Source organism: Ovis aries, chromosome 6, assembly GCF_016772045.2.
Source record: "Ovis aries strain OAR_USU_Benz2616 breed Rambouillet chromosome 6, ARS-UI_Ramb_v3.0, whole genome shotgun sequence".
In the NCBI taxonomy this organism is placed as follows: Eukaryota; Metazoa; Chordata; class Mammalia; order Artiodactyla; family Bovidae; genus Ovis; species Ovis aries.
Window position 1 is genome coordinate 15,300,025 of NC_056059.1, and position 27,539 is coordinate 15,327,563.

General features: G+C 36.6%; 1 protein-coding gene across 1 annotated transcript in view; it reads right to left on the reverse strand.

Annotated features, from left to right (window-relative positions):
• The window catches only part of ENPEP (glutamyl aminopeptidase), an 80,642-nt gene that overhangs the window by 29,952 nt on the left and 23,151 nt on the right, over positions 1-27,539 (reverse strand). The window contains exons 4-11 of the mRNA XM_004009617.5: positions 23,090-23,210; positions 21,630-21,784; positions 21,311-21,424; positions 18,487-18,621; positions 16,115-16,180; positions 13,596-13,661; positions 13,312-13,463; positions 2,316-2,395 (exon numbers count right to left, since the gene is read on the reverse strand). Coding sequence (XP_004009666.2) covers positions 2,316-2,395; positions 13,312-13,463; positions 13,596-13,661; positions 16,115-16,180; positions 18,487-18,621; positions 21,311-21,424; positions 21,630-21,784; positions 23,090-23,210 — 889 coding nt within the window. The remainder of the gene's footprint in view (positions 1-2,315; positions 2,396-13,311; positions 13,464-13,595; positions 13,662-16,114; positions 16,181-18,486; positions 18,622-21,310; positions 21,425-21,629; positions 21,785-23,089; positions 23,211-27,539) is intronic.

Genomic DNA, 27,539 nt, shown 5'->3' on the forward strand with positions numbered 1-27,539 from the left:
GACCAATGGGGAAAATATGTAGTAATATTTCAGCCAAATCCACTGAAAATTTCCCAAGGGAATCCTAGCCTCATTATGTTTATTGGTGCTATCGAACATTTTTTTTTTTACTGTATTTTTTTCTGTCTCCATTTTCCTTTGGCTTAAGTAAGAAAAAGGTCAGAAAAGATCTTGGTATGCAAACAAAATTATCCTATATAAAATACTGGTCTGGGTATTCTAGAAGAATTTAGGAGAGACTGCTGACTACATCAATTAAAGTTAGTATAAATGACCAAGAGAAAGTTTTTGTTGTAAAGACAACAGTGAAAGGTCTTACCTTGACAATAGCAAAGCTAGTAGAGTTTACAGTAAAAGCTAAAAATCACAAAATAGGGCTTCCCTGGTGGCTTAGTGGTAAAGCATCCGCCTGCCAATGCAGGAGACATAGGTTGGATCCGTGATCTGGGGAAAATCCCATGTGCCGTGGAGTAACAAAGCCTGTGGGCCACAACTGTTGAGCCTGCGCTCTAGAGCTAGAGAGCCAAAACTATCGAAGAAGCCCGTGAGCCCTAGAACCCCTGCTTTGCAACAGGAGAAGCCACCGCAGTGAGGAGCCCACACACCTCGACTGGAGGGCAGCCCTGCTGAACACAGCCAGAGAAAAGCCTTGCAGCAACGAAGACCCAGCACAGCCAAGGTATGCAAAGAACTTCAATTATTTTTAAAATCACAAATAATTTATAATAGAAATAAAAAAAGAAACAAAGCTGAAAAAACCTTATAGGAGCCACATGGAAACTTGTACACAAATGTTTATAGAAATATTCATAATAGGCAAAGACAGAAACAATCCATATGCTCATCAACTGATGAACAGATAAAAGGTGGTATATCAATATGATGTGAATATAACTTGGCAGTAGAAAGGAATTTAGTACTGATACATGCTATGACGTAGATGGATTTGAAAACAAGCTAGGCGAAAGAAGCCACTCACAAAATGCTATAGATATCATTCCATTTATATGAAATGTCCAAAATAGCCAAATCTATGAAGATAAAAAAATAGGTTAGTTATTGCTTAGGGCTGGGTTCAGGAGAATAGAGGAGTTGATAGCTAAAGGGTGTGGAATTTCTTTTTGAGGTGACTGAAATGCTGTAAAATTGACTGTGGTGATGGCTACACATATCTGTGAATGTAATAAAAAGTGGATCGCACACTTTAAATGGGGAGATTTTTTAATATGTGAATTGTATCTCAATAAAGCTATTTTTTTAATCTATTGGAAACAGGGTAAAATTTTACTTGCCAGAGGAAATGAATTACTATTTTAGAATATTTTGCAGGAGCGAATAGGCATATGTAAATAGAGGGTAGATGATCTGCTTTTATTCTTGAGAAGCAATGGGTGAAAGTCCATGCCAAATGCTATTTGGAAACCAAGTCCTTATGGGATGGGATGAAGAAGAGTCTCATTTTGTTTTAGATAAGAAGCGACTTTGAAACACAAAACAAGCACAATAGCAGAAGTATAGAAAGCAGGATTCTTTTTGGATAGTTGCTAAAACTTGCCTTTTTAAATTATTTTTTCAGCGATCTGTAGTAGAAAACATGTGATAAGGTCTTGTTTTCATATAACTCTAAAATTTTTCAAGAAAAGAAAATACAAATGAATGGAAATAGAATACAGAAATATATTTCTAGTTGACTTAAGTGGATGGAACAGTCACAGCTGAACTTTAACACAGGCAAGGGCCAATGCGTTCACTTAGGGAGGTGGATGGATGGATGGGTAGATGAATGGATATAGATACAGATAGTCCCTTGAGCTACTGGCGACAACTTACAGCTTAGAAAAAATAACTTAGTGTCATTAAAAATTCTAGTGTCATGCCGATTTGAGAAAAACATTAGGTCTGATTTAATGGCAGTATTTTAAAAGTCATGCTTGTCACATAACATTTTAAGAAATTCAATGACATTTGATATTTACAAAAAGAAAGGAAGAGGGAAGGAAAAAAGAGGGAAGAGCGGAAAGCAAAGAAGAAAACTGATTTACTGATCTTCTAGTGGTTGGGTGTATGACCCTTCTCTTTGAATGTAGGTATTTATTATTGTTTCAGTTATGGTAAATCATTACAAAGAATTTCTTACGGCAAAAAATTCTCCTTATTATAGATAAGGATTTGGGCTTATCAGTTAATTATTTAAGAGATTTCTTTTAGCTGAAATTCACATCATAAATTCCAGTTTTATTGCTGTTTCTTTACACATACTTATTTAATGTGGTACATTAATTCAAGGAAGAAGTAAATCAATTGATGATATTTACCTCCTGTTTCTGACCTATTGTATAATGTAATCCTTTGTTCATCATCTTCAGTCCATTTAACTGGAATATTCCATGTGTAACTAGTTTTTTAAAAAGAAAAATTTAACTTTGATTACTAGAACATAAAAATATTTCCAAAGTAAAAATAGACAAGCATAAAAGGCAATAAATAAGCATATTGTCCTCATATGTGATTATCTAGTATATAGTATACAATTAACACAGTTAATACATTGTACTCTTTTTCTGGTAAAGATAGACTATGTAATTGCTTTCAATTTATATAAATCTTTAGAATTTGGAAATCTTTTTCAGAAAATTAGCTAAGGTGAAGGAGATTATTTCAATAAAATGCCTTGAGACTTTGGGATAGAAGTATTGCATAAATATAATATATATATTATACAAGAAAACCGAGCATTCACATATATACTCATATGCACTCTAGTATGCTACAGTTCCCATCAAGGAACATAATGCATTGTTAGAATTCAGAAGACAATCTTAAAATGCTGTGAAGGAAATGAAACATTTTAGAAATTACATTGAAATGATACTACCACCATCATCCCTTAAAATGTCTCATGCTCTTTAAATATCTCCTATTTAGAATCATGTGCACTAGTGTGCTGCAAAGAAAATCACTGGGCAAGCACGTTTCAGGGATTTTTAGTGTTTTCTTTAGCTCCTTGGTATTTTCTCCTGGAGCCAAGGGAGGAGATGAGCTTTGTATTTTGATACAATATGTATACCTAATATTTACTCTTGAAATCTCTTAAAAGAGATCATAAGTGTCTTTTTGGTTGTTCTCATTATCATACCTTACCAGTCCGAAAATAAAGGAGATCTAGAGAAACGATGAAATCTGAGTTTGGGTTTAGGTTTCGCCTCAAAGTTGACCAATGACCTGTGATCATTCAAGTCCCTAACAGAGAATGGGGGAATGAGATTTCTCCCTTTCAAGAGCTAATAAAATTTATGTAATTCAGAGAGATGTGTGTTTGTCATCTGCATGAAAGAAGTAATCCTTTCTTTTATAATTAGTGAAATGTTTCATAGGTTGAGCTTTTACTAGCTTTTTTGAAGGATTTTTTTGCATTTGAATATTTTCGGCTGTTAAGTTTCACAGAACCAGTACATAAACTGTTTCTTGGATCTTATAGGAGACATTGTCAGTGGTCCATCTTTATCCCCTTGAATCCCTTTGTCATATTTGTACTTCCAGTTGTAGATTCCAATGTGCTTTCCCTGCCGACAGCCAACACCGGGTCTGTCAGAGGACTGCCCTCTGGCTGCCTGATCAAGGGAAGCCAGAAGTTCCTGAAAATGTATACCCTTGGGTGCAATCTTTAGCCAGTGGTGGCTGGGCGTGAGAGTGTTCTTTGCCCCATCTGGCAGGACCATGCTGAAGCAGTCTCTAGAGCTTCCTTATAGGGTAGTTACCTTGGACAGCACCTGCCTGCTGTATTTTGCTGTTTGATATCCCACTGCCCAATCCCCCACCAGCCTTTCCTAGATTTCCTTATGAGTCGCTGTCACTTGAATGATCAGAGTCTGATTTTAGTGAACCTAAGAAGGATACCTTATAACTTCTTGACAGATAGACAAAGAAACGTCTTTTAAAAGTCATATCCTAGCTACAGATTTCACTCTCACTGCTCTGCTGATTTGGTGTTGCTATGTAGACTAACATTTCATTCTCCTCAGCTTTCCCCCTTGCCAACCCAACGGAAACAACTGATTCTGCAGTGTCTGGATACCCTATGTATACAGTTAGGATTTTACACTTCCGCTGTCCCCTCTAAGACATGGTGTTTGGGACTAGGCTGTGCCTGAGAGTAAGCATAAGATATATGACTAAGGTCATGTAAAAAAATATTACCCTGAGGTCTGTAAGAGCATCATAAGACAAAAAAGGTTAGAAGGTTGAGGCTATATAATTTTGTAGTTTTGGAACCACTTGCAGGATCTAATATAATCTGAGTAAAACAATAGATTTGAGAGTACAAAATATCAAGAAATAAAAATTACATAAATGAAATGATAGTTTCTTATATGTTATCTAAACTTCAAGAGTATATTTTTAAAGGTATAATTCACTTTTTAAATATCTAACAGGGAATATATATATGTGTGCGTATGTGCTTAATTGCTCAGTCGTGTCTGACTCTTAGCAACCCCAGGTAGCTCGCCAGGCTCCTCTGTCCATGGGGATTCTCCAGGTAAGAATACTGGAGTGGGTTGCCATGCCCTCCTCCAGGGGATCTTCCCAACCCAACCCAGGGATCAAACTGAGGTACCCCACATTGCAGGCGGATTCTTTACTGTCTGGGCCACCAGAGAAGCCCATATATGTGTGTATATATATATATAAAATTATAACTGATTCACTTTGTTGTATGGCAGAAACCAACACAGCATCATAAAGCAATTTTCCTCCAATTAAAAAATAAGTTAAAAAAAGAGAAAAGTCTCTTCCCAGAAATATGTAAAACAATGTAACAGTTTCTGGCAGTATAAATATGGCCAATCTAATTTTTAAAATAAGGAAACTAATTTTGCCCTAATATACCTACTTGCATTCTTGCACCTGTTTACATTGACTAGACTGCCAAAGACACGTAAACCTGTCCCATAGAGAACTCTCTCTGATGGAGATGTGAAACTCACCCATTTCTAAGAGATGGGTTGAGGCCATAGTGTTAGAACAATACCTTACACACTTGTGAGCCATTTAGGTTATAAAAAGCTTCTGATCAGTAAGAACTCCCTGATGTTGGATTTAAGCAGTGAGAAAAGGGAAGAGGTCACTTAGTTTATAGTATGACTTAATGTTGTCTATCAGACAGGAATATATCTGAACAGAGGGCAAGTAAATACTAGGATTGGAGGGGAAAAAGGTTCCTTTCTGGGGGTATTAGGCATATATTATGATCTAGCTTTGGAGAAGGTGATGGCATCCCACTCCAGTACTCTTGCCTGGAAAATCCCATGGACCGAGGAGCCTGGTAGGCTGCAGTCCATGGTGTTGCGAAGAGTCGGACACGACCGAGCAACTTCCCTTTCACTTTTCACTTTAATGCATTGGAGAAGGAAATGGCAACCCACTCCAGTGTTCTGGCCTGGAGAATCCCAGGGACAGGGGAACCTGGTGGGCTGCTGTCTATGGGGTAGCACAGAGTCGGACACGACTGAAGTGACGTAGCAGCAGCAGCAGCATGATTTAGCTTTTAAATCAAAATGAAAAATAAGGAATGACAACTTTTTATATAATGTCTTTTTTCTCTCTTATTAGTTCAAGAGTCACTATAGATTTTTAAGAAATGTTCTTAGAAGTAGAGCCTGTATTTTCTAGGTTTATTTTCCTATGCATTAATTTGTAACTTTTTTAAAAAAGGGAACAAATAGATTGATTTTATGATAAATGATCACTAAAAATCATGCATCTATTAATCTAACATTTTTTTTTAAAAGTATCTGAAGGTTCAGACCAAAAAATTTAAAGAAAAGTATAAATGTTAGTATAGTTCCATGTTTTAAATCTTGATGGGACTTCCCTGGTGGCTCAGACAGTAAAGAATCTGCCTGTAATGTGGGAGACCTCAATTTGATCCCTGGGTTGGGAGGATCCCCTGGAAAAGGGCATGGCAACCCACTCCAGTATTCTTGCCTGGAGAATCCCCATGGACAGATGAGCCTGAATGCAATTTAAAGATTAATTACCTCCAATTATTATAAATGAATTTATATTAAAAAATAAAGATTTATTGTAACTTTAAAAGTGATTTTAGACTGGCTGATATGCTTAGTTCCATTGGCAATAACATCTTTTTTGTTTGTTTGGTGAGGGATCCATAATGCAGGAGTAGTTTTAGAAAATCCAGTTTCACAGGTTTAAAAACACCATTGGCTGTCTTTGACTTAACAAATCAGTGGATATGAGTGAGAGAAGGGAACAACTACTGTGAAACTTTCCCAGTGGAAATTTGTTTCTCAAGAAAGAAATATATTTTTAAAATTTTATATGTGTAAAGACTATTAAATAGCAGTATTAAAGATAGCCAATCTGATCTGCTAGAACATAAACAGTAACTGTAAAAAAAAACAATTTATGGTTAATAGAATGATCACATAAATTATGTACGTTTATGTAATTGAACTGTCAGCTGATAACAGGTCAGATCGAAGGATCAAATCATTCACATATTATGAAGAGGAAAGGATGAAAAACAAAGTCTTCTCCATCATAATCTTTCCTCTCCAAAATAAAAGATATACAGACACTCCCTGACTGACTTCATTGGGCCTAAAAACTCAAATTTTCCTATATTTTGGCGTGAACTATTAATTTTCAGAACCTGCACTCCAGCAAGATATCCAGTTTCTCTGAATTTCCTTTACTGTGGGAGAGCTGAGGCTTTTGGGGGGTGGTAGCAGGGGGAGGCTGGTAACAGGTTTCAACAAGGTGACCACCACTGGCTTCTCCGGTTTAAGTGCCTACCAGTTTATTGAAAGTAGGGTATTTAATAATTCTGAGTGTTCTTCATCCTCCATGCCTTAGAAAGTTTTTGGCAATTTGAATTTTTGGAAACACCTGAGGTGCTATTCATGTGACTTAATTCCCAAAGTCCTGAACTGGAAGCCAGGAAACAGATTCTGTTCCCTATTGCATGGAATATGTATCATAAAGTGGGTCTATAAAGCTTTTTCAGTTCTCTAGAAATATGGCTATGACCTCTATGCTGCTGCTGCTGCTGCTAAGTCACTTCAGTCTTGTCCGACTCTGCGAGACCCTAGAGATGGCAGCCCACCAGGCTCCTCCGTCCCCGGGATTCTCCAGGCAAGAACACTGGAGTGAGTTGCCATTTCCTTCTCTAATGCATGAAAGTGAAAAGTGAAAGTGAAGTCGCTCAGTCGTGTCCAACTCTTAGTGACCCCATGGACTGCAGCCTACCAGGCTCCTCCATATAAACAAGATGAAAACAATGTTCTAAAAGGAGATTGTTCCTTGCAAATTCATCTGATTTAATTCCCTGTACACTGTTTATTCTTTAACTGGAAATTTTAGCTCAAGTCAATCTTTGGAACCTCTGCCACATGCCCCCAGCCCTAGCCCCTCTCCTGGTGCGGGCCCCAGCAACTCCATCATCTCTCACAGAGGTCACCCACTATGATATCATCCTACCAGGTCTCCCTGAATCCACACTGGTCCCACGTGATCTGTTCTCCATTGTACACTAGAGGGGAACTCTGAAAATTGTAAATGTGATCCTGCCTGTTCTTGCCTTAAATTCCTTGAATTTGCACACTCTTTTGTTCGAATCTTTAACGTGGTCTGCACGCCTGGCCCCCGTCTTCCTCTCCAGCTTTATCTGCCCCTAACTCTTCCCAGGGCCTCTTTGTCACCCAGTTCTTGGAGCCAGACTGCCTGCATTCAAATTGAGGATCCATCACTTACACTCTGTGCAACCTTGAATAAGCTGTTTAATCATGTTCTGCCTAAATTTCTCCATCTGTTATAAAAAAATACTCTAAAGCACTTAAAATTGTGGCAGCTACTTAGTAAACGCCCGATCAGTATTGCATATCATATGTAAAATGCTCCTTTTCAACGTTAGAGCCTTCATACATGTTTTCTGTTTTGACAACCCTGACAGTCACCCTCAACATCAATTTTCACTCAGTTTAAGAATCACTTCCTCCAGACAGAAAGTCTTCTGTAGCCTTCTCCACTCCACCACACCTCTTGCCTCAGGCTCAGTGTATCAGTGGACACATATGGCAGGAGAGATTAATTACTGTGAAAGTTCCAAATGCAAGCTTGTTTTGCGAGAGACAAATGTTTCTAAAATTTTAATATCCAGAGGCTCTAGCAGTATTAAAATGGGCCACTCTAGTGATAATTTGCTGGAACATAGAACTAACTATAAAAGAACCAGCTCACGGTTATTAAACACTTCCTGAGACACTTTCTTTACACCCTGTAATTCTCCTTCCTCATATTATCCTAATTGCTATTGAATAAGTGATCTTGTGATGCTTCATATATGTGACTGTAAGATAAGGTCAGTGAGACTATTTAAAATGAGAGGAAGAAGGTGAAGGGTCTCTACAGTAGAAATCAGGCAGTGGAGATTAGAAGCCACCTGGAGTGTGGTGGGTACGAAATTGTCTCCACCCAAAGCCAGTGTTAAGCTAAAAGACAATTAAAATCAGCATGGATGAAACTGGAATAGTTTCCAGGGGATTTAGTGTATGGCTTTTATTTAGCCAGAATCCTGTCTAGGAGGGGGTTCAGTTGGGTGAGGGGGGGTCTGAGATGATATCCCCAAAGCGGCACATCCAGGTTCCTGTGACCAGCCCCAGTGGCTGGGCGATCCTGCGGTTGTGGTTTTGTTCTCTTCAGTTGGGAGCAGTTGGGACTCCATTAATGTCTACAAAAATAACTAATTATACAGCAATGGCTATAGTATTAACTCTTTTGTAAAAGTTGTTGTCATACAAGGGTGATAAGTTTAGAAACCACTGGCTGTGCGGCACATATTTTGTCAGCTTTTATGATAGTTGAGATGTTTAAGAAATCTGGCAAATTAGAGGGAATGACATATTGGATTTGTAATTTTAACTGAAAGTCTTAGACTATCTTAACTCAGTCGTCATGTTTAAATGTCTAGAAAAATCTGATTTTGCTGGGGTTTTGTTATTGTAATTTTATTGGACTATAATTGACTTACAATGTCAGTTTCAGGCATATAGCATAGTGATTCCGTTATAATACATGTATCATTCTTTTCAGATTCTTTTCCCACGTAGGTCATTGTAGAATACTGAGTAGAGTTCCCTGTGCTATACAGTAGGCCCTTGTTGGCCATCTGTTTTATACAGAGTGTGTGTATGTTAATCCCAAGCTCCTAATTTATACTCCGCCACCATGTTTCCCCTTTAGTAACCCTAAGTGTAGTTTTGAAACCTATGAGTCTGTTCCAAATATGATTCCATATATGAGTGGTATCATATGATATTTGTCTTTCTCTGACTTAACGCACTTGGCATGAGAATCTCTAGGTCTGTCCCTGTTGCCTCGAATGGCCCTATTCTGTTCCTTTCACGGCTGAGTCGTATTCCATTGCATACACATAGCACGCGTTCCTCACCCATTCTGCTGTTGATGGACGTGTAGACTGCTGCCATGTCTTGGCTATTATAAACAGTGCTGGTGAACACTGGGGTCCATGTGTCTTTTCAAATCACGGTTTTCTCCAGATACATGCCCAGTAGTAGGATTGTTGGATCATCTGGTCGTTCTCTTTGTAGTTTAAGAAAACTTCATACTGCTCTCCATAGTATTTGTACCAATTTATGTTCCCACCAACAGCGTAAGAGCGTTCCCTTTTCTCCATACCCTCTCCAGCATTTATTGTTTGTAGGTCTTTTGCTGCTTGTCATTCTGACCAGTGTGAGGTGACAGCTCACTGTAGTTTTCACTTGCATTTCTCTGATATTTAGTAATGTTGAGCATCTTTTTATGTGCTAGAAACGTCTTATTTTGTAAAGTCAAAGGTTTGATTCTTTTTGTTGTTGTTGTTGTTTTTAAAGCTTAATGTGTTGAAAATGTCCAAGAAATTTGATATGCCGTATTTATGAATTTTAGTTTGTTATGTCCATAAAAATGTATAGAAAAGTATTTTAAATTAGATTTATAGATCTGTGTCTTTAGGTGTTTATATTTGAAATTGTAAATGGAATTTAATAACGTTTTCAGTGGTATTGGGGGTTTCTCTGATAGCTCAGTTGGTAAAGAGTCTGCCTGCAATGCAGGAGACCTAGGTTGGGAAGGTCCCCTGGAGAAGGGAAACGCTACCTACTCCTGAATTCTGGCCTGGAGAATTCCATGGACTGTGTACTCCATGGGATTGCAGAGTTGGACACAACTGAGGGAATTTCACTTTCACTTCACTAAGTAGTATTGTTTAGAAGTTTCTTGTAAATGAAATATGCAAAATAATTTGATTGATTGAGTTTGTAATTGTTAAAATATTCAGGGGAATTACATTTATGCATTGTAAATAAAGACATCTTCAATCAAAAACTAGGGAAACTGCTATTGAAAAGTCTCCTCCACTCTACCCACAGGCCAGCACCTCTCTCAGAAGCACCGCCTTTTAAATGCTTCTGGTTTTAGTTCTTTGGATGTCCTGTAACTGTAAATTCCTCTATATTTTTTAGGTAGTATTTATTAACTCAGCCACGAAAGAGGGTGATTTAATTCACTTTCACTGTTTTCTATTTCATTCTCCCTTTAACAGTCAAATTTTAATAAAGCAAAATTATTGCTATTCTTATATTCTGTATTTGTATAAATACAGTTGTTCCTTTAGATAATATACTCATACTGCCGTTTCTTGTTTTTATAAATTTTAGTATTGCTCCTCTCTCCTAACTGTAGAATAAGGTTCTCTTGTGCAGTGCTAGTAAATGCTCAATAACTGGTTCTCAGGGTGGAGTGGAAGGTGGAATGTGTTATTTGCTGATTTCTATTAACTCACATCATGACCAATTTCAGGCTACTGGAATGACATCTCTGAGCTGGGATTAAAACCAGCTTCAGTCCACCACTGAATCAGTATCCCAACATTCTTGTACCTTTTCTTCCTTTTCCACCTCCTTTCTTCTGTCAACTATTTTTTTTTCTTGTTACAGTGTTAAAACTGTTTATATGTACAATCTCACCTGCCACCAAAACAAAATTTTAACATGTTATCCATTGGTTGATTATAAAAACTAAAAGACAATAAATAACATATATGGAGTTATGCTGTATACCTATTGTTGGCCAAGAAGTGTGTTGGAGTTATATTTCCTTTTCTATGGTTTGATTTCATGGCCTTTGAGTCACTTAAGTAAAAATTTCCCCTAACACCTTATTTTATAAGGGTAAAATAGACTCCTTTTTGGGTTTCCCTGGTAGCTCAGTGGTAAAGAATCCACCTGCCAGTGCAGGAGGCTCCTTTTCCTTATACTTTATCAGTGGCATAAAATCATTCTACCTGCTTCTTCTTTTTTTTTTTTATCACAATTTTTACATATGGCCTTGATTTTTTTTTTCTAATTTTTCTTCTTTACAGTTGACCAAACTGATAGGCCTTCAGCAACTCCTCAATTTTGCCATCCTCCCGATCATGCTGTCTTTTTCCTGCAGCTCACCTAACTCAGCTCCAGTCTTCCTGCTCTTACAGTGCTGTGAGCCCACCGGATGGGTACTGACCTGTATTTCCTTCCATGGATCTCCTAGGACAGACACACTGTTTCCTGGATCCTGTGTCTTCCTCTTTTTTTATATATTCACATTTTTTCTCTCCCTGCTCCAGTTCACCTGGAATGTAGCCTTAGTAACTTTCTAAGTGCAGCATGTAAAGCATTTTCTGGGGCTGCATGTCAGAAAATGTCCTCACTATGCTGTTACTTTTGGTTTAGGGACTGGGTAGAGAATCAGAGGCTGAAAATATTTTTTGCATCTACATTTTAAATGTCTGCTTTATGTTCTTCTTGTGTTCAGAGTTGTGAAGAATTCTAATGTCACAGTACCTCCTGTACCCTTATTCTCTGAAAGTTCATGAGGCTGTAGCTAAATATGTTTTGGTTTTTATCATTTTGTACTATGTACTCAATGGGACTTTTTAATCAGAATCCTTTGTCTTTTATTCTTTCTTTGATATAATATGCCCATTAAGTTTCTGTTTTCCTTTTTTGAGGGACTTGTATTAGTTGGTGCTAGGTTTTTATTCATATTTATCTTCTCTTTCACACTTGCCAGGTCTGTATATGCTTGTCCTGTACTTTTAGAGAATTCTCCAAATTTATTTTGAATTGGTCTATTAATTTCTTTGACAACTGAAATTTTAATCTTTCATAGCTCTTTTATATTTTTAGTTTGTCCTTTCAAAAACAATCTGCTCTTAGTTAATGTGTATAAGAGCTTTGATCTCAATATATTTCATAAATTTTTTATTTCAATTATGTCTCTTATTGAGATGGGTTTATTGTTTGTTCATGTGAGATTTTGACTTTTATGTTTTTTAGATTTTTTTCATGCATCTTGTTATCTTTGATGTTCATTCATGTTTAAGAAAGAAGGACTAAACTGATTATTCTTGGTGTCTTGTATTTAACCCCTCTACTGTTGAGAAGAGAGGTATATTTTTGAGACAGACTTCTCCGCTGAACAGGAAGTCTGACTAGAGGCTCTGTGTATGTATGAGTGGAGCTGGCAGCTCCAGCCCATTCATCCTACAAATGCCACGAGGAGGAAAGCTTTTCTCTGAGTGTACCAACCAAATGGAAATTCTTAGCTTTCCTCCACTGTTTTAGTCAATTTGTTCAGGCAAAAAAAAAAAAAAAAGCCCTCTGGGTTTTGCTGGGTCATTGCCAGACTTTTGAGAGCTCTGTGCAGAGGAAAGAATGGCAGTCAGTGAAGGGAGAGTGGAGGGAGAGGGGTCTGGCTAATGCAATGGTCCTGAGTGCAGACTTCAAATTAACTGCCCTACTTTCAACCTCACTTCTCACTCCTGCCGTCCACTCTGAGTGCTGACATTGAGCCCAGGCCCATCTAGGGTAGGGGAAATCAGCTTCCACCTCTGCTCAAGTCTCTTTTCATCTGGCTGCACCTTCTCAGTTTGTTTTCTGTCTATATTCCTCCCTCCTTCCCTCCCTCCCATCTAGGAACTTCAGAGTCCCTCTCTGTTTTCTTTACTTCTCTGAGTTTATTTCTTTTAGTACTTCTATTTCCTTATTCAGTCACTTCCGGGAAGAATAAGACTTGCATGCACATGCTCAATCCACCATTTTGAACCCAGAGATGACTGAGCTATTTCTAAATGTCTTTATTTCCATAAAGACACTGTGCTTATGAATCAGGTACCGAAGAACAAGTTCTAAATGAATTGCCAGTATTTCCATCAAATTTCTGCTTCCCCTGAAGTACATTATAGACTCTTACCCAAAAGCTGAATGTGGCTCAGAAGAATTAGCTCTCGAGTCCAACAGAAAGCGTTTCTGTGTGATGTTCTTCATATTGTTCACATTAAGTACAGGGTAACCCATCTGATTGGTCCAGGTGTCCATTACTTCTTTCACTGGGAGATTACTTGCCTAAGATTAAAAAAAATAGAGAATAATCAATTAAAAAATAAGGGAAATAAAAGGATAGAATAATCAGATAAAGAAATGATTGATAAATCATTTGTTAATCAAAGGAATTCTTGAGGATATACTTCTCATTACCTCTTCAAGTGCTGCCCAGAAATCTGAAGTTTTGGCATTCTCAAATTTGTGTTTTCTCAAGTAATTCTGCATGTGAAAGATAAATATTTCAGAAGTCAATGTTTGCTTTTTCCATACTTTCACAACATGAGTGAACCTTTCAACAATCTCATTCTAATGTATAATATAGCAAGTATACCTGGAATGAAAATCAAAAGATATTCTGTATGTAAAACATTTCATAACCTATAAAAACACTGTATAAATAATGATTTATTTGTAAAGTATAAGAAATACTTTTTATTATTAATGAGATAATGTTTTTTTTTTAATTCTAGTGGAATTGTGAACAGGAGAGGGAAAGTTTAATTTTTTCAGGATATACAATGCAAGGTACTTAAGGACAGTCAAGTGTTCAGCAGACAGTCAGCAGACTGTAACATTTTTGATCTGGTAGGGAAAAAAGACTCATGATTCTATGATGTTCACTTATTAGTGTTAAACTGTCCACTACCAGCTGTATCCCTTACCTTTATTTACACCAGTAGTGTTTTCTCATCTCAGATACTAGACGGCCCCATCACTCATGAGTGGTTTAAGTGATATGCAAAGATAAAAACTGGTAAGCTTGGCTCTAAGCCAGGGCTCTCAGCAAACTTCTTCCATAAAAAGCTGTAAAGATTTTAAGTGTTGTGAGCCATATAAGTCTCTGTCACAACTACTCAACTCTGCCTCCATAGCCCCAAAGCAGCCAAGATAATATGTAAGTGAGTAATCATGGCTGTCTTCCAGTGAAGCATTATTTATGCACTGATATTTGAATTTCATGCAATGTTCACATGTCATGAAATATGCTTCTTTTGATTTTTTCCAGCCATTTAAAAATGTAGACATGATTTTCATTTGCAGACCTTACAAAAATGGGTGGTGGACTGGATTTGGCCCACAAGCTGTAGTAGTAATTTGCAGATTTTTGTTCTAAAGAAATGAATATACAGTCTTTGGAATAATAATCATCATAATGATGGTAATGGATAAACTGGGGAAATTACTTTAAAGTGTAAGCCTTCATTTATCAAATATTTTTACAATACAGATACAAAATATTTTTAACTAGAAGTTTCCCCATTTTGTCAGTTCTGGTCCCCAAACCTCTCTGCATATGAGTTTTCAGGGATACTGTGATATCCTATTCCTAAAGAAAATTCCTAGTCTTTTAATCTCATAATTGGGCACTACTTGTGGTTCTCCAGGAAACCTTCCAAAATTCCTACTGTAATCTCTTTTCTGTTATGCTCTAGAATTGTCCTGTTTAAAATATAGATGTCTTTGATGGAAACAGAACCTTCTTAAGTGGTCTTTGAATCTTCAAAGAAAATAAACCAGAGGTTGACTTTGTACATATCATTTTCACTCTAAGTTGCTTTAACTTTCAAAACATGCTATTCCTAAGTCATGTTATCTTCTGAATTCCTTTTTTTAGCCATGGAGAGATAAAACAACATTAGCAGGACTGCTCCAAGATACCTGGGAGAGGGTTGAAAACAGTGTGAAACGCTGCGTTCATGTTTGTGCTTTTGGTTGGTTGCCTGCTCAGCACTGCCACTGGAGGGCAGGCAAAGGAAGGGAGAGGAAACGAAAGGCACGTTTTATCAAATTTCATTCCAGAGTTTTGTATAGATCATTCTTTCTTAGCAAAATAATTGGATACTTGAAACGGTAATGATTATAATCGTAGCTACCTACGTAATGATGATTTTTAGTGAATAGTATCTTCTTAAAATTAATTTAGAGGAACTTCTTTGTATCGTCACAGTTGTCTTGTACTGAGAAACATGCAATCTTGGGACTGAAAGGAACATTAAATACTGTTTTATGCGACTCTCATATTTTGGGGGTGAAGGAAACTGGTGTCTAAAGAGGAGAAGAGATTTGCCTGAGATTACAGTGAAGAGACTTCTGAGTCCTGGATCAGTTTGCGTGGTTCTCATCACTGTTGTTACTGTTTTTTAAATTAGTTCCTTGCTTCTTCTGAGTGAGAGGATTACATCTTATAGTATACTAAAAGTAACTAATTTTACCTAGATTAGTGCTTTTGAATATTCTATATTGACATTTTCTTCTTCACTTTGAAAAATTACAATATAGTCATTCTAGTCAAAAGTTCACGATGACCTAGATCTCTCGATAATGGTCCCTCAGTTGTTACTGGTAAGCACAAAATGAAACAAAGTGTTTCTACTACTAATATCTTAGGAAGGGAAAGGACATTTTCCAAGCCCTAGCCCTGTAAAGGATATCAAAAATAACAAAGTAATCTGTTAACTTCTCTGTGAAACTTTGGCTAAGTGACAGTTACAGACCCGATATAGGTAACAGACTGTATATGAAATCACTTTTTTGAGTTTGCAATATTACCTATTCCTGAACAAGGAAAGTAAAAGTAAAAGGGGAATTGTCCTTGGTTAATCACATATCTTAACATTCATCAGCCACATACCAGTGTAGATTTTAATAGTATTAAAAGTAATAAGTCATACCTGACATCCTATTTGAAATTTCTCTGGTGTTATCCAGTTTTCAAGCATTCTCAGAATGGAAGCTCCCTATGATGTAAAAGAATGGCAAGTAAAACTAATAGAGGATATACAAAAGAAACAAATATCAGTGATCTCTATTGGGACTAGTATCTCATGACCATATTTGTGGGATAATGTCTTCAAGATGACTCTGCTAAATGGTTATCAATCTGTGATTCTAGGGTGAAAATACCATCTGGCATACCTCCATATCTATGCTTCTAAAATAACTAAAAGGCAGGAAGAAAAGGATACAAGAGCCAGCCTTTCATGAACCTAAGATTCAAATAATTATTGCACTTCACCACATGAACCAGTAGATGGGGCTTTCCTAATGAAAGAGAAACTTGGGGAAAAAAGTATTAAGTCATCTTTGAACAAGGAAACCAATTTCAGGATAAAATTCTGGCAACTTCTTAGGTATATTGGAATAGTTGGGAAAATTATATTTAACAGAGGGGAGTAAACAGTTGAGGGATTAATCAGGTCATATAGTTTAATATAGGTTAGACATATAATTTCTAATATAGATTAGACATATAATTTATTGAAGCCCAGGTGGTGCAGTGGTAAAGAATCTGCCTGCCAATGCAGGAGACACAAGAGACGCAAGTTTAACCCCTGGGTTAGGAAGATTCCCTGGAGAAGGAAATGGCAACCCACTCCAGTATTCTTGCTGGAAACGTCCATGGACAGCAGAGCCTGGAGAGTCTATGGAATCGCAAAGAGTCGGACACAACTGAGCACTATCCACACACAAAGACACATAATTTAGGCATGAAACCCTTCTCTTCCAAAATGGTTTATCTTACTTGGTTTTATTTAGTCTGAAGTATCTGATGAATACCTCTGCTCTCTACTTGCTTTTCATATAAGACTAACTCTAAAACACTTTATTGGTAGATTTAAACGGCTTCCTGGTGGCTTAGTAGTAAAGAATCCGCCTGCCACTGCAGGAGACCCGGGTTCGTTCCCTGTGTTGGGAAGATCCCCTGGAGAAGGAAATGACATCCCATTCAATATCCTTGCCTAGGAAATCCCATGGACAGAGGAGCCTGGCAGGCTATAGTCCATGGGGTTGTAAAGAGTTGGACATGACTTAGCGGCTAGACAACAACAACAATAGCCAAAATAGATTTAAAAAATCAATTTTCAAGTAGCTGACCAGAGAAACATTGCTTCCTCATTTAAATTAGCAATTTTTACTGTAATTTATTAAAATATAAGTTATTTTTATACCTAGTAGAAGGCTAAAGGCTTAGAAACATGTATTTATTTCTGACCTATTACCTTAAACCCATGGAATACCTGGGACTTAGGAAGAAGGTCATTTAATAAATATAAATGTGTCTCCATGAATTATTAGAATATATTATAAGTAGATTCAAGCTTTTCATTTTAACTGAAAGATAAAAAGAATCATTGACAATGTAAAAGAAAAACGAATAAAGGAAGCCTAAAAATGCCATGAGAATATATGAGAGGGAAAGCCAAAAAATACGATGCTGTAAGCTTCAAATACTAAAATATGGTATTTTTCATTTAAGCCATTTTATCTACTATTCATTTTAATAATTATCATAGTTTGTCTTAAATAAAACTTTGAGTATCTCCTAGAACAATAAAATGTATTAGTTTACAGAGGTTTTGGACCACTTAGTATAGTTGGTAAACCATAAGAAGCTGAGGTAGAAAATTGACTAACATATGCTGCATACAAATGTCGAATATGTTTAGAAGAGAAGCTACAGGAGAAAAAGTTGTAAGAGAAAATGGGTAGCATGAAACTTTGCGTCACTGTGGATTTTCAACACCTTTCGTAGAATTTTAATGGATAAAATGCCCCATCTATGACATCCTAACAAAAGTCATTCATCTTTAAATCTTATATGAAACTGGATGAAAGTAATTCCTCAAGTGGACTGGGATTTAAATACTTACTGGAAGCACTCTACTAGAAAAGGTGTCCATGTATATGGCATTTCTCATTGACTACAGAAGAAGATTTATTGTCATTCAAATAATCAAATCAAATAATTTTAAATTGGATGTTTAAAGTATAAATGTGCAGTTATCAGAATGAGAGCCATTTTAAGCAAAAGTGAAAAGAGAAACTTTAAAAAGAATCTGATTTAGAATTCTGTGACAATGACTAGCATTGATCATTTCCACTGAAAACTGCAAACTGTGGAATATTCTGCACTGGCGTAAGCTCTACACTATTTCCCCAAACCCATTAACATAATCTAACCATTCTTACCATTTTTAGGCATTTGCTAAGGAAAAAGCCGTTAAACAGGAAGACATTCAAAACAGTGTCATATTTTCCCCACCTTACTATAGGAAATTCCATCAAAAACAGATGTTATTTCATCAGGAGTTGTCACAGTGACTACAATTGGGTGTGAAGATATCAAAGAATCATCCTCTTGCACAGGTAATACATCATCAAGTATTATCTGATCACGCTGAAATGACAATGAACCAAAGAAATATAGCACTTTATACTGGTTTATATAAAAATATTTATATAACACAGATTGACTCATGTTATTTAAAGCAAGCATTAGGTGTTCAATTAATCATATTTTCCATTGATTTTTCTATACTGATTCCATTCCCTTCCCCTACATATAATTCCTTTGACTTTGCCCCTGTATGGCTGGCCAAGAAGACACAAGCATTTATAAATTCTGTTTCTGCTATTTCTTTATGACTTTCAGACATGTGCCAAACTTTTGAGGCTCTGTTTCCATATCTGTGCAATAGGAATGATGCTGTCACCTCACAAATTTGTCTGAGAAGTAAGGAAGAATGTTGATTTGCCAAAAATGGATGTTTTAGGGGTCTTTTCTGCCAACTAATCATTGGAATTTGGATGATTCATTACTGAAGAAAATACTAACTTTTGCATTAGTTCTAATATTTACCTTCTTATTCCAACCCTAGGTTTTCACAGCAAAATAGAGTGGTTGAGAGATCTAGCCCTATAGTAAAGCTTTGTGGATTCAAAGCTCATTTTCTCGACATGTAAGTTTAAGTAATTTCCCTCACTCATTAAATAGGAGTAATGATGGCAGCTACTTTTCAGAAATGTGCAGAGGATTTAATGAGACAATGCATGCAAGCATTTGACATAGTTCTTGGCATACAGTGAAATCTTAGCACATTAGCTGCTGTTATCATTTTGATTCTTAATCAGAATCTGAAATCTAGCTCTAATAAAGCACTACTAATAAAAAATCAAAAGCTTTATTGGTCTTACTTAATCAAAAAATATTTCCAAAAGGGAGGATGCTATATTGGTTTCCATTTTACAAGTTTGTGAATTCCATTTATGATAGGCAGGATACTGTTGTCAAATGATGACTGTCAATCAAGGTAATTTGATTTAAATTTTAATTTTTATGCCCCTAAAATGTTTTGGTAAGAAGAAAGAATCATATCCTCAATGTCAGTAAATTTGACTCTAGTCTTGGTTGTGTTACCAACTGTCTATGTAATATTGCAAACGTATATTACCTTCCTGGGCATCAGAGTTTTCACCTGTGATATAAGGCTCCACTATTGTGGTACTTAGCGAGCTTTCGTACAATGCATCTTTGTTCATCTATCCGCTTCACCACCAGACCCTAAATTGGGAGCTTTTATAAGGGCAGGAAGTGTGTGTGTGTTTTATTTAGTTTTGAGACCTCTGTAGTGTTCACTGAATGAAGAATGAATGAGTTGGATCATATGATTACATTTCATTTAAGAACTGAATTCTAAATTGTTCTAATATTTAATTGGTGTTTTTGAAACACTAAATATTAAACGTTAAAATATTACATATTATATTATGCATAATATAGCAATATTAAAATGTTATAATTTCTTATATCTTGATGTATAGAGGGTTACTTTATAAAAAGTAAAGGACAAAATAACTTTTCATTTATATAGTTTAATTTCAACAAATTACAAAATCAGCAGTTTTCAACATAAATGAATGGTCTTCAGCTAGGGGAATTTTGTCCCCTAGGTGACATATGAAAATATGTGGGGAAATTTTGGTTTTACAACTGGGATGGAGAGTTACCCAAATCTAGTAGATACAGGCCAGGGATGCTGATAAACAGCCTACAATACATAGAATACCCCCACAACAAAGAAATATCTGGCCCAATAGTTCCAGATGAAAAATTCTGATGTAGATTAAATTTTAAGGAAGCAATTGTTGCAAATTAACTTTTTAAGTTTTTAAACCAGGTTGTGCAAACTTGAAGTACTTTAAGCATATAACGGTCTTCTCATTCTGTCCAGTAGAGGGCAGTAGTCTGTACAGGAGACAACCTTCTGTAACATTTCTTTCACATGCTTACACCTTTATATGTACAAACTGATAAGCATATGCTTTCCCTGGTGGCTCAGACGGTAAAGTGTCTGCCTGCAATGTGGGAGACCCGGGTTTGATTCCTGGGTCAGGAAGATCCCCTGGAGATACTTACATCATGTAAATATACTTGAAAACAGATATAGCTTTTCAGGAAAACAGTATCTGTAGAGTTCATGGAAGCCTTTGTTCCAGGCCCCTCGGGGACACACAGTTAATAATAGTAATTACCTGTACATTTTTCGGGGCACTTTTAAGCTTACGAGATAGAGAACAATGTTCTTCTTTAATGGAAGAGAGAACGGACTCAGAGAGCGTATATAACTTGCTCAAGGTCACATTCCCTGTAACACACCTTAAAATGATTCATAACAGGATTTAAACCTGAGTCTAACTACTAAGTTTATGTGCTTATCTCTTTGCCATCTCTTATCTCTTTGCCATCATTTCAGCAAACTGTGTAAGGGAAGTCATTTATAAAATTAGGCTTAGACATTTTTCAAATGGTTAACACTCTTTAAGCTAGGTATTTTTTCCTGCCTTGGCATGTGTTCTTGAATGACTCTACCAAAGACATCCTAGGCTTGTGGTGTTCAGTTGCTCTCTCGTGCTTGGGTGCATGGTACAGTCACTGGAGTCAGCTGGCTCCACCCCATCCTCCCAGCACAGTTCCCAGTTCAGTAGTGCACATGGTCCCTAACTCAGGGCCGCTGTCCTAGTCCAAAGTCCCCAGTCTGCTTGGCACGAGCATAATAGAGATTGAAGTTTACATGTTTCAAGCTTACCATTTGCCAGTCTTTTTCTGCATGGTCTACTCCCAGGTACTCAAAGAAGGAAGCAAATCCTTCATTTAGCCACAAGTCTTCCCACCATTCCATGGTCACAATATTTCCAAACCACTGCAATTATCAGCAATAAAGAGATAGTTAGATTCCCATGCCTATGGTACAGAGGCTGAGAAATTTTCAATATAATAATTTGTTCATGCAAGTTTTGTAATGACACAGAAGTATTTATTTCCTGCTTTATTTCTCCCTAGTTTATTATTTACTCAGCATTTATTTCCTGCTTTATTTCTCCCTAGTTGATGCTAAGATTCTATACCTGATGCACAAGCTCATGGGCTATCACAGCAGCCACCCTCTGTTTGTTTGATGAGGCAGATTCATCAGGGTCATAAAGCAGGTTTGTTTCTCTGTAAGTGATGAGTCCCCAGTTCTCCATAGCCCCAGTGCCGAAATCTGGAATAGCAATTTTATCTATGGAAAAAGAGTCCAGTGAGAAATACATTCTTTCCATTCTGTTCATAACATTTCTTACCAAATTAAGTTCTTTAGATGAATGCTTTTTAACAGGCTAAAAATAATTTCTCAGAGTGAAAAACAATCATCTATTTGTATAAACTTTTTAGTCTTTAACGTGCTCAAAATTTCCATGGGACTTTTTTTCCTGTTGACTCCAGAAATCAGTGTCTTTTATTTCTTAAGGATATGATCGGCAATGCTCTTTTCAAGTCCTCTGTAATTTTATGTCTTCTGTTTCTTTCTGTATTTCATTTTTATTTGCTTTTTTTCCCAAGCGTCTGTTTTGGAGGATATGCTTGTAAGGAATAAATTGGTGAGAATTCTACTTTCCAGGTTATCGTGAGTGGTACAAGAGAAATAAACAGAAAAGGACTTTTAAATTAATGTGCCTAATATTTTATTAGATATTATGCTGATTTTTGTGAAGTATTTCTTTTCCCGTCTCCTTCTCTGATGGTTGTGAAGCAATCAAAAGAAAGTGAGGAGGAGCTTCCACAAAGTTTTTCAGAGCCATAGCCATTCCCATGTAGAGAATTTGGCATTCCAGTTGCTTTGCATTGGTAATTTATTAAAGTAAGGGCAGAAACAGAAAAAGAGAAAGTCAGTTGTTGGTTGGTTGGTTTTTTTGTTGTTGTCTTCATTTCATCCCTACAGTCATCTGTATGGGTGTTACATTTACAGTCTTTGCTAATACCGCTTGAACTTACTAATGAAGTGTTTCTGATTATAGCACTGTTTTTATTTTCAAAAGAAAACATGTTCCCCCATCCTTCATATTAGAAAAAATATTTATGGTAGGAGCACCAGCTCATTTCAACTGCTGGAGAATCTAGAATTAGTCTTGTACAACAATGGAAAGACTGGAAATACATAAGACTCTGACAGCATTATTTATCCCTATTGTTTATTAACTCGCTGATGGTGGAGAGGCAATGTAAGCTATTGGGATGGGTACTAATTTTGAAATCAACAAATCTAGGTTGCTCTTTCTGGCTCAATCATTGTCTGTAGTTTAATCTTTATTTGGAAATAAAATACTGTACATTTATCAGGTAAAAAGAGAGAATAGACATTACTCTTGGAGGAATCCAGAATGAATCTTTCAGCATCCAGTAAGTATTAGACAAATAGTGTAAGCATATGGTTAAAAGACTAATGAATAACCATTAACTCAGGATGCTAAAAGTAGAGGAAGTGAGTTAACTTGGATGAAAACAAAGGCAATATTAAAAATACGAAAATTTTAAAAATGGTTCTCACCTAATTTAGGAAGAGAATAATTCATAGCAAAGTAGTCTTCAAAATAGTCAAACACAGTTTTAGTTATGTTTGCAGCATATTCAGCTGTGTGCTTTTGCTCTGGCTGGACATATATAGTGAGCTATTAAAAAAACAGAAAGCTTCAGTGAAAATTCTTCATTTGGTAAAACACAAAAACTATGATACATGACGTAGGAGAAAGAAGGTGGGCTTTGGAGGCAGACAAGTCTAATCGAATCCTCGTTCTGCATGGCCTTGGGCAAATCACTTCGCATCTCTGAGACTCAGGTGTAAAGGAGAATACTGCCTAACTCACTGAGTAATTTCATCAAGGACTGTAAATAACGTAAGACACAATGGTTGGCATAGTATATGACATATTTGTAAAATATTATTTTTTTTCCACTTAGAGCATATATTGTCATCTTAATACTTATGTATCTATCTATCTATGTATCTCTGTGTAATTTGTCTTTGAGGAAATAAGGCATGATTTTTTTATCTAAAGAGCCCTTACATACATGTTTTCCATTTATGCTTTTCTATCCATTGCCATCAAATTACCCTTTTGATATTTTAACTGTTCTACTCCCAGAGTCTAAAATACAGTGATTCAAAATTTTCTTAAGAGGGAGGCATCTTGATAAGCTACATCTCTAAATACCCAGGATATTATTTTATGCCATGACATAATTTATAAATCAAAGCAAGGATAGACTTTTTACTCCCCAGTTCTAAGCATGTATAACCCGGAGTATCCAGCACAATATTAGAAGAGAAAAACAATATTGAAAAATTGATACTATCTGACTTCAAGACTTACTGTAATGCTACAGTAATCAAGACAATGTGGTATTAACAAAACAATAGAAAAACAGATCAGTACAAGACAATAGAGAGCCTAGAAATAGACTCACATAAAAATAGTCAACTGTAATTTGACAGAGGAGTAAAGGCAACACATCGGAGCACAAAGAGTCTCAAGAAATGATGCTGGAATAACTGAACATCCACATGGAAAAAAGTGAATATACACACAGCCCTTATAACCATCACAAATATTAACTTAAAATTGATTGCATACCTAAATATAAAACACAAAGCTATAAAACTTCTTAAAGATAACATACAAAATCTATCAATAGATGATGTTGGATATGAAGGTGATTTCTTATTTTCAACACCAAAGGCATAAACTATGAAAGAAAAACTGATAAGCTGGGCTTCATTAAAACTTTTGCTCTGTGAAAGGCAGTATCAAGAGAATGAGAAGATAAGGCATAAACTGGGAGGAAATATTTATGAAAGGTCCATCTGATAATGAATTGTTATCCAGAATATACAAAGAACTCTTAAAACTCAACAAGAAGAAAGCAAACAACCTAATTTAAAAAAAAGGGCCAAAGGCATTAGCAGACACCTCACCAAGGAAGATATACATATGGCAAGTAAGTATGTGAAAAGCTGATTCATATCATATTCATCAAGGAGATGCAAATTAAAATAACAATGAGATACCACTACAAACTTACTAAAATGCCAAAATTCAAAACACCGACGACAGCAGATGCTGATGAGGATGTGACAACAGGAACTCCTATTGCTAGTGAGAAACAAAATGGTACAGCTACTCTGGAAGACAGTTTTGGCAGTTTCTTATAAAATTAAACATACTTTTACCATATGGCCCAACAATTGTGCTCCTTTGCATTTACCCAAAGGCGTTTAAAACATACCTTGCACAAAAATGTTTATAGCAGCATTAGTCATAATTGCCAAAACTTGGACGCACCCAAGATGTCTCTCGTGTCCACATAAACTGTGAACAATGGAATATTATACAGTGCTAAAAAGAAATTAACTATGAAACCATCACAAAAAAAACAGGGAGGAACCTTAAATGCATATTTCTAAATGAAAGAAACCGATCAGAAAGGGCTACATACTGTATGATTCCAACTATATGACATTTTGGAAGAGTTAAAGCTATGGAGACAGTAAAGAGATCAGTGGTGGACAGGCTGAGGGGTAAAGGATGGAGAGATGAATAGATAGAGCACAGATTTTTAGAGCAGTGAAAATACTCTGCATGATACAGTAATGATGGATATTCATCATTATACATTTGAATACATAGAATATACATAGAAAATATAACACCAAGAATGACCCCTAAGGTAAACTATGGACTTTGGATATTATGATGGCTCGATATAGCTTCATCCTTGGTAGCAAATGTACTGTCTGGAGGAGGCGTATTAATAATGAGGAAGGGTATGCATGTGTGGGAGCTGGTGGGGGGGGAGGTTATAAAAAATCTGTGTACCTTCCTCTTCATTTAGTTGTAAACCTAAAACTGCTCTAAGAAAGCAGTCTTTTTAACAAAGTTTGTGAGGAATTCAAATGAACTGTATTTGTTGAACTTGAGGCCTGATTCTAAAACCTCAAATAAAGCAAAAGATGCAGCCATCTGGTAAGTTTAAGCCTGTCTACCTAACCAGAGCTGGGGCCTCATCACTCTTTAATAAGGAAAAATGAAAAATTAGGCCTACTCTTTTCCTTTTTATTATTTCAAATGCATTGTTAGGTTTGCTATTCTTTTGGGCTTACCCCTTTAGCCGTCTTTTCTTAGAAGTGAACAATAAGAAAGATCCAATAATTTAAGGGGTGAGTTTCTAAAATCATCTTAAATTACCAGTAGTTAGTGTTCTCCCAGATACTGGGTGATTAACATTCTTGCTTTATTTGCATAAATAAAATTGTATTCATCTTCATCTCCAAAGCCTACAAAGTTCACTCATTTATCATCCTTTCTTTTAAATTTCATTTTTATTTATTTTTAAGTTTTCCAGAAGAGGTGGTACATTTCCTTACTGCTGCTGCTCTCCTGTTCTCTTTGTGAACGACGGCATGCATTTTCCAAGACAGTAAGTAAAACCAAGGATCCCGTTGGCGGTCGCTGAACAAAGGGAAGGTAATTGCCCCCTATGAAATCAAAACCATCATGTTCATATGGCATGACCATGTCGTAAACTGAGATTCTCAGAATTTTTCACCAGTAAACTGATTAGTATGCCAGGACGTCCTCAGACTTTCTGTTCTCTTCTGTTAAAAATGTCAGAAATGGTAGTTTCTCTCGACTCACCCTGCTGTCATCTACACACTCTGCACATTTATGTTGCCCATAATATTTGGAGAGTGAGGCAGGGTTGAAAAAGAGGAAGAGGAGATAACAGGCAGGTCTCCCCGTTAGGTGGAGCAGTGGGGAGGAGAGAGGCTCTGTGCTTTTTCTGCCAGTACCATGCTGGTAGAATGACTTGCTTCAGTCAGAAGGCTCCTGAGACAATGTGATCAGGTTTTCCTTACTCTCCATATTTCTGTTGCCAGCAGCAACAGGCATGCAGTGTCCTTTAATAGAGTTGTGTTCATGTAAACCCAATAAAAATAAAAGTAACCTTTATTTTAAAGTGACCTTTATTTTGATGCATCATCTTTTTTAACCCTGAGATATGGTCATATTTGATCAACTTTATTCAACTGAGATAAGCTGAGATAAGCAATTTGATCAACTGAGATAAGCAATCACAGAATATAAAGACATTAACCTTGTTAGAGTATTAGCCAGAGCATATCTGTGTGTCCTATCTGCTCTATATCACAAACATATTTTTATTTTAAAGATTCCTTTCTGCAGCCTTTGGTAGGAGTAGCTAACTCCCGTCCATCATCTGCTAAGCCTCAGCACTTCTGTCCATGACAAAGTTCAGTCTGTTACTCCTGAATTGTCATTGCTTTGTAACAAACTATTGTTCTAAGTTTACATGCCTGCTTCACTGAGATGATTCTTTTTAAGCATGTGACTAACCATATTGAAATAGCATGGGGTAAGGAAGGAGATATACATGTATATTCTTTCTTCTTAATTTCTATAAAATCACATATGCCTTTATTATTTAAAGATTTTATTAAAGGCTAAATATAAAGGTTTTATATAAGCTTAATAACTACAACTATCTATGAAGTTTGTAAGTCTTCAAGAACCTACCTAACTTGAATGTATATATTTAGTTTTTAGATACTAAATTCTCTAAGTGGACTAAATTACTGAGATATGCCACTGTTGGATACTATTGGCGTAGTAGTGTTAATCGCTCAGTCGTATCCGATTCTTTGCAACCCTGTGGACTGTAGCCCAACAGGCTCCTCTGTCCATGGGATTTCCCAGGCAAGAATACTGGAGTGGGGTGCCATTTCCTTCTCCAAGGGATCTTCCCAACCCAGGGATCGAAACTGGGTCTCCTGCATTGCAGGCAGATTCTTTACCATTTGAGCTACAGGGAAGACCTGTTGGATACTATTAAAGTGAAAGTGAAGTCGCTCAGTCGTGTCCGACTCCTTGCGACCCCGTGGACTGTAGCCCACCAGGCTCCTCTGTCCATGGGATTCTCCA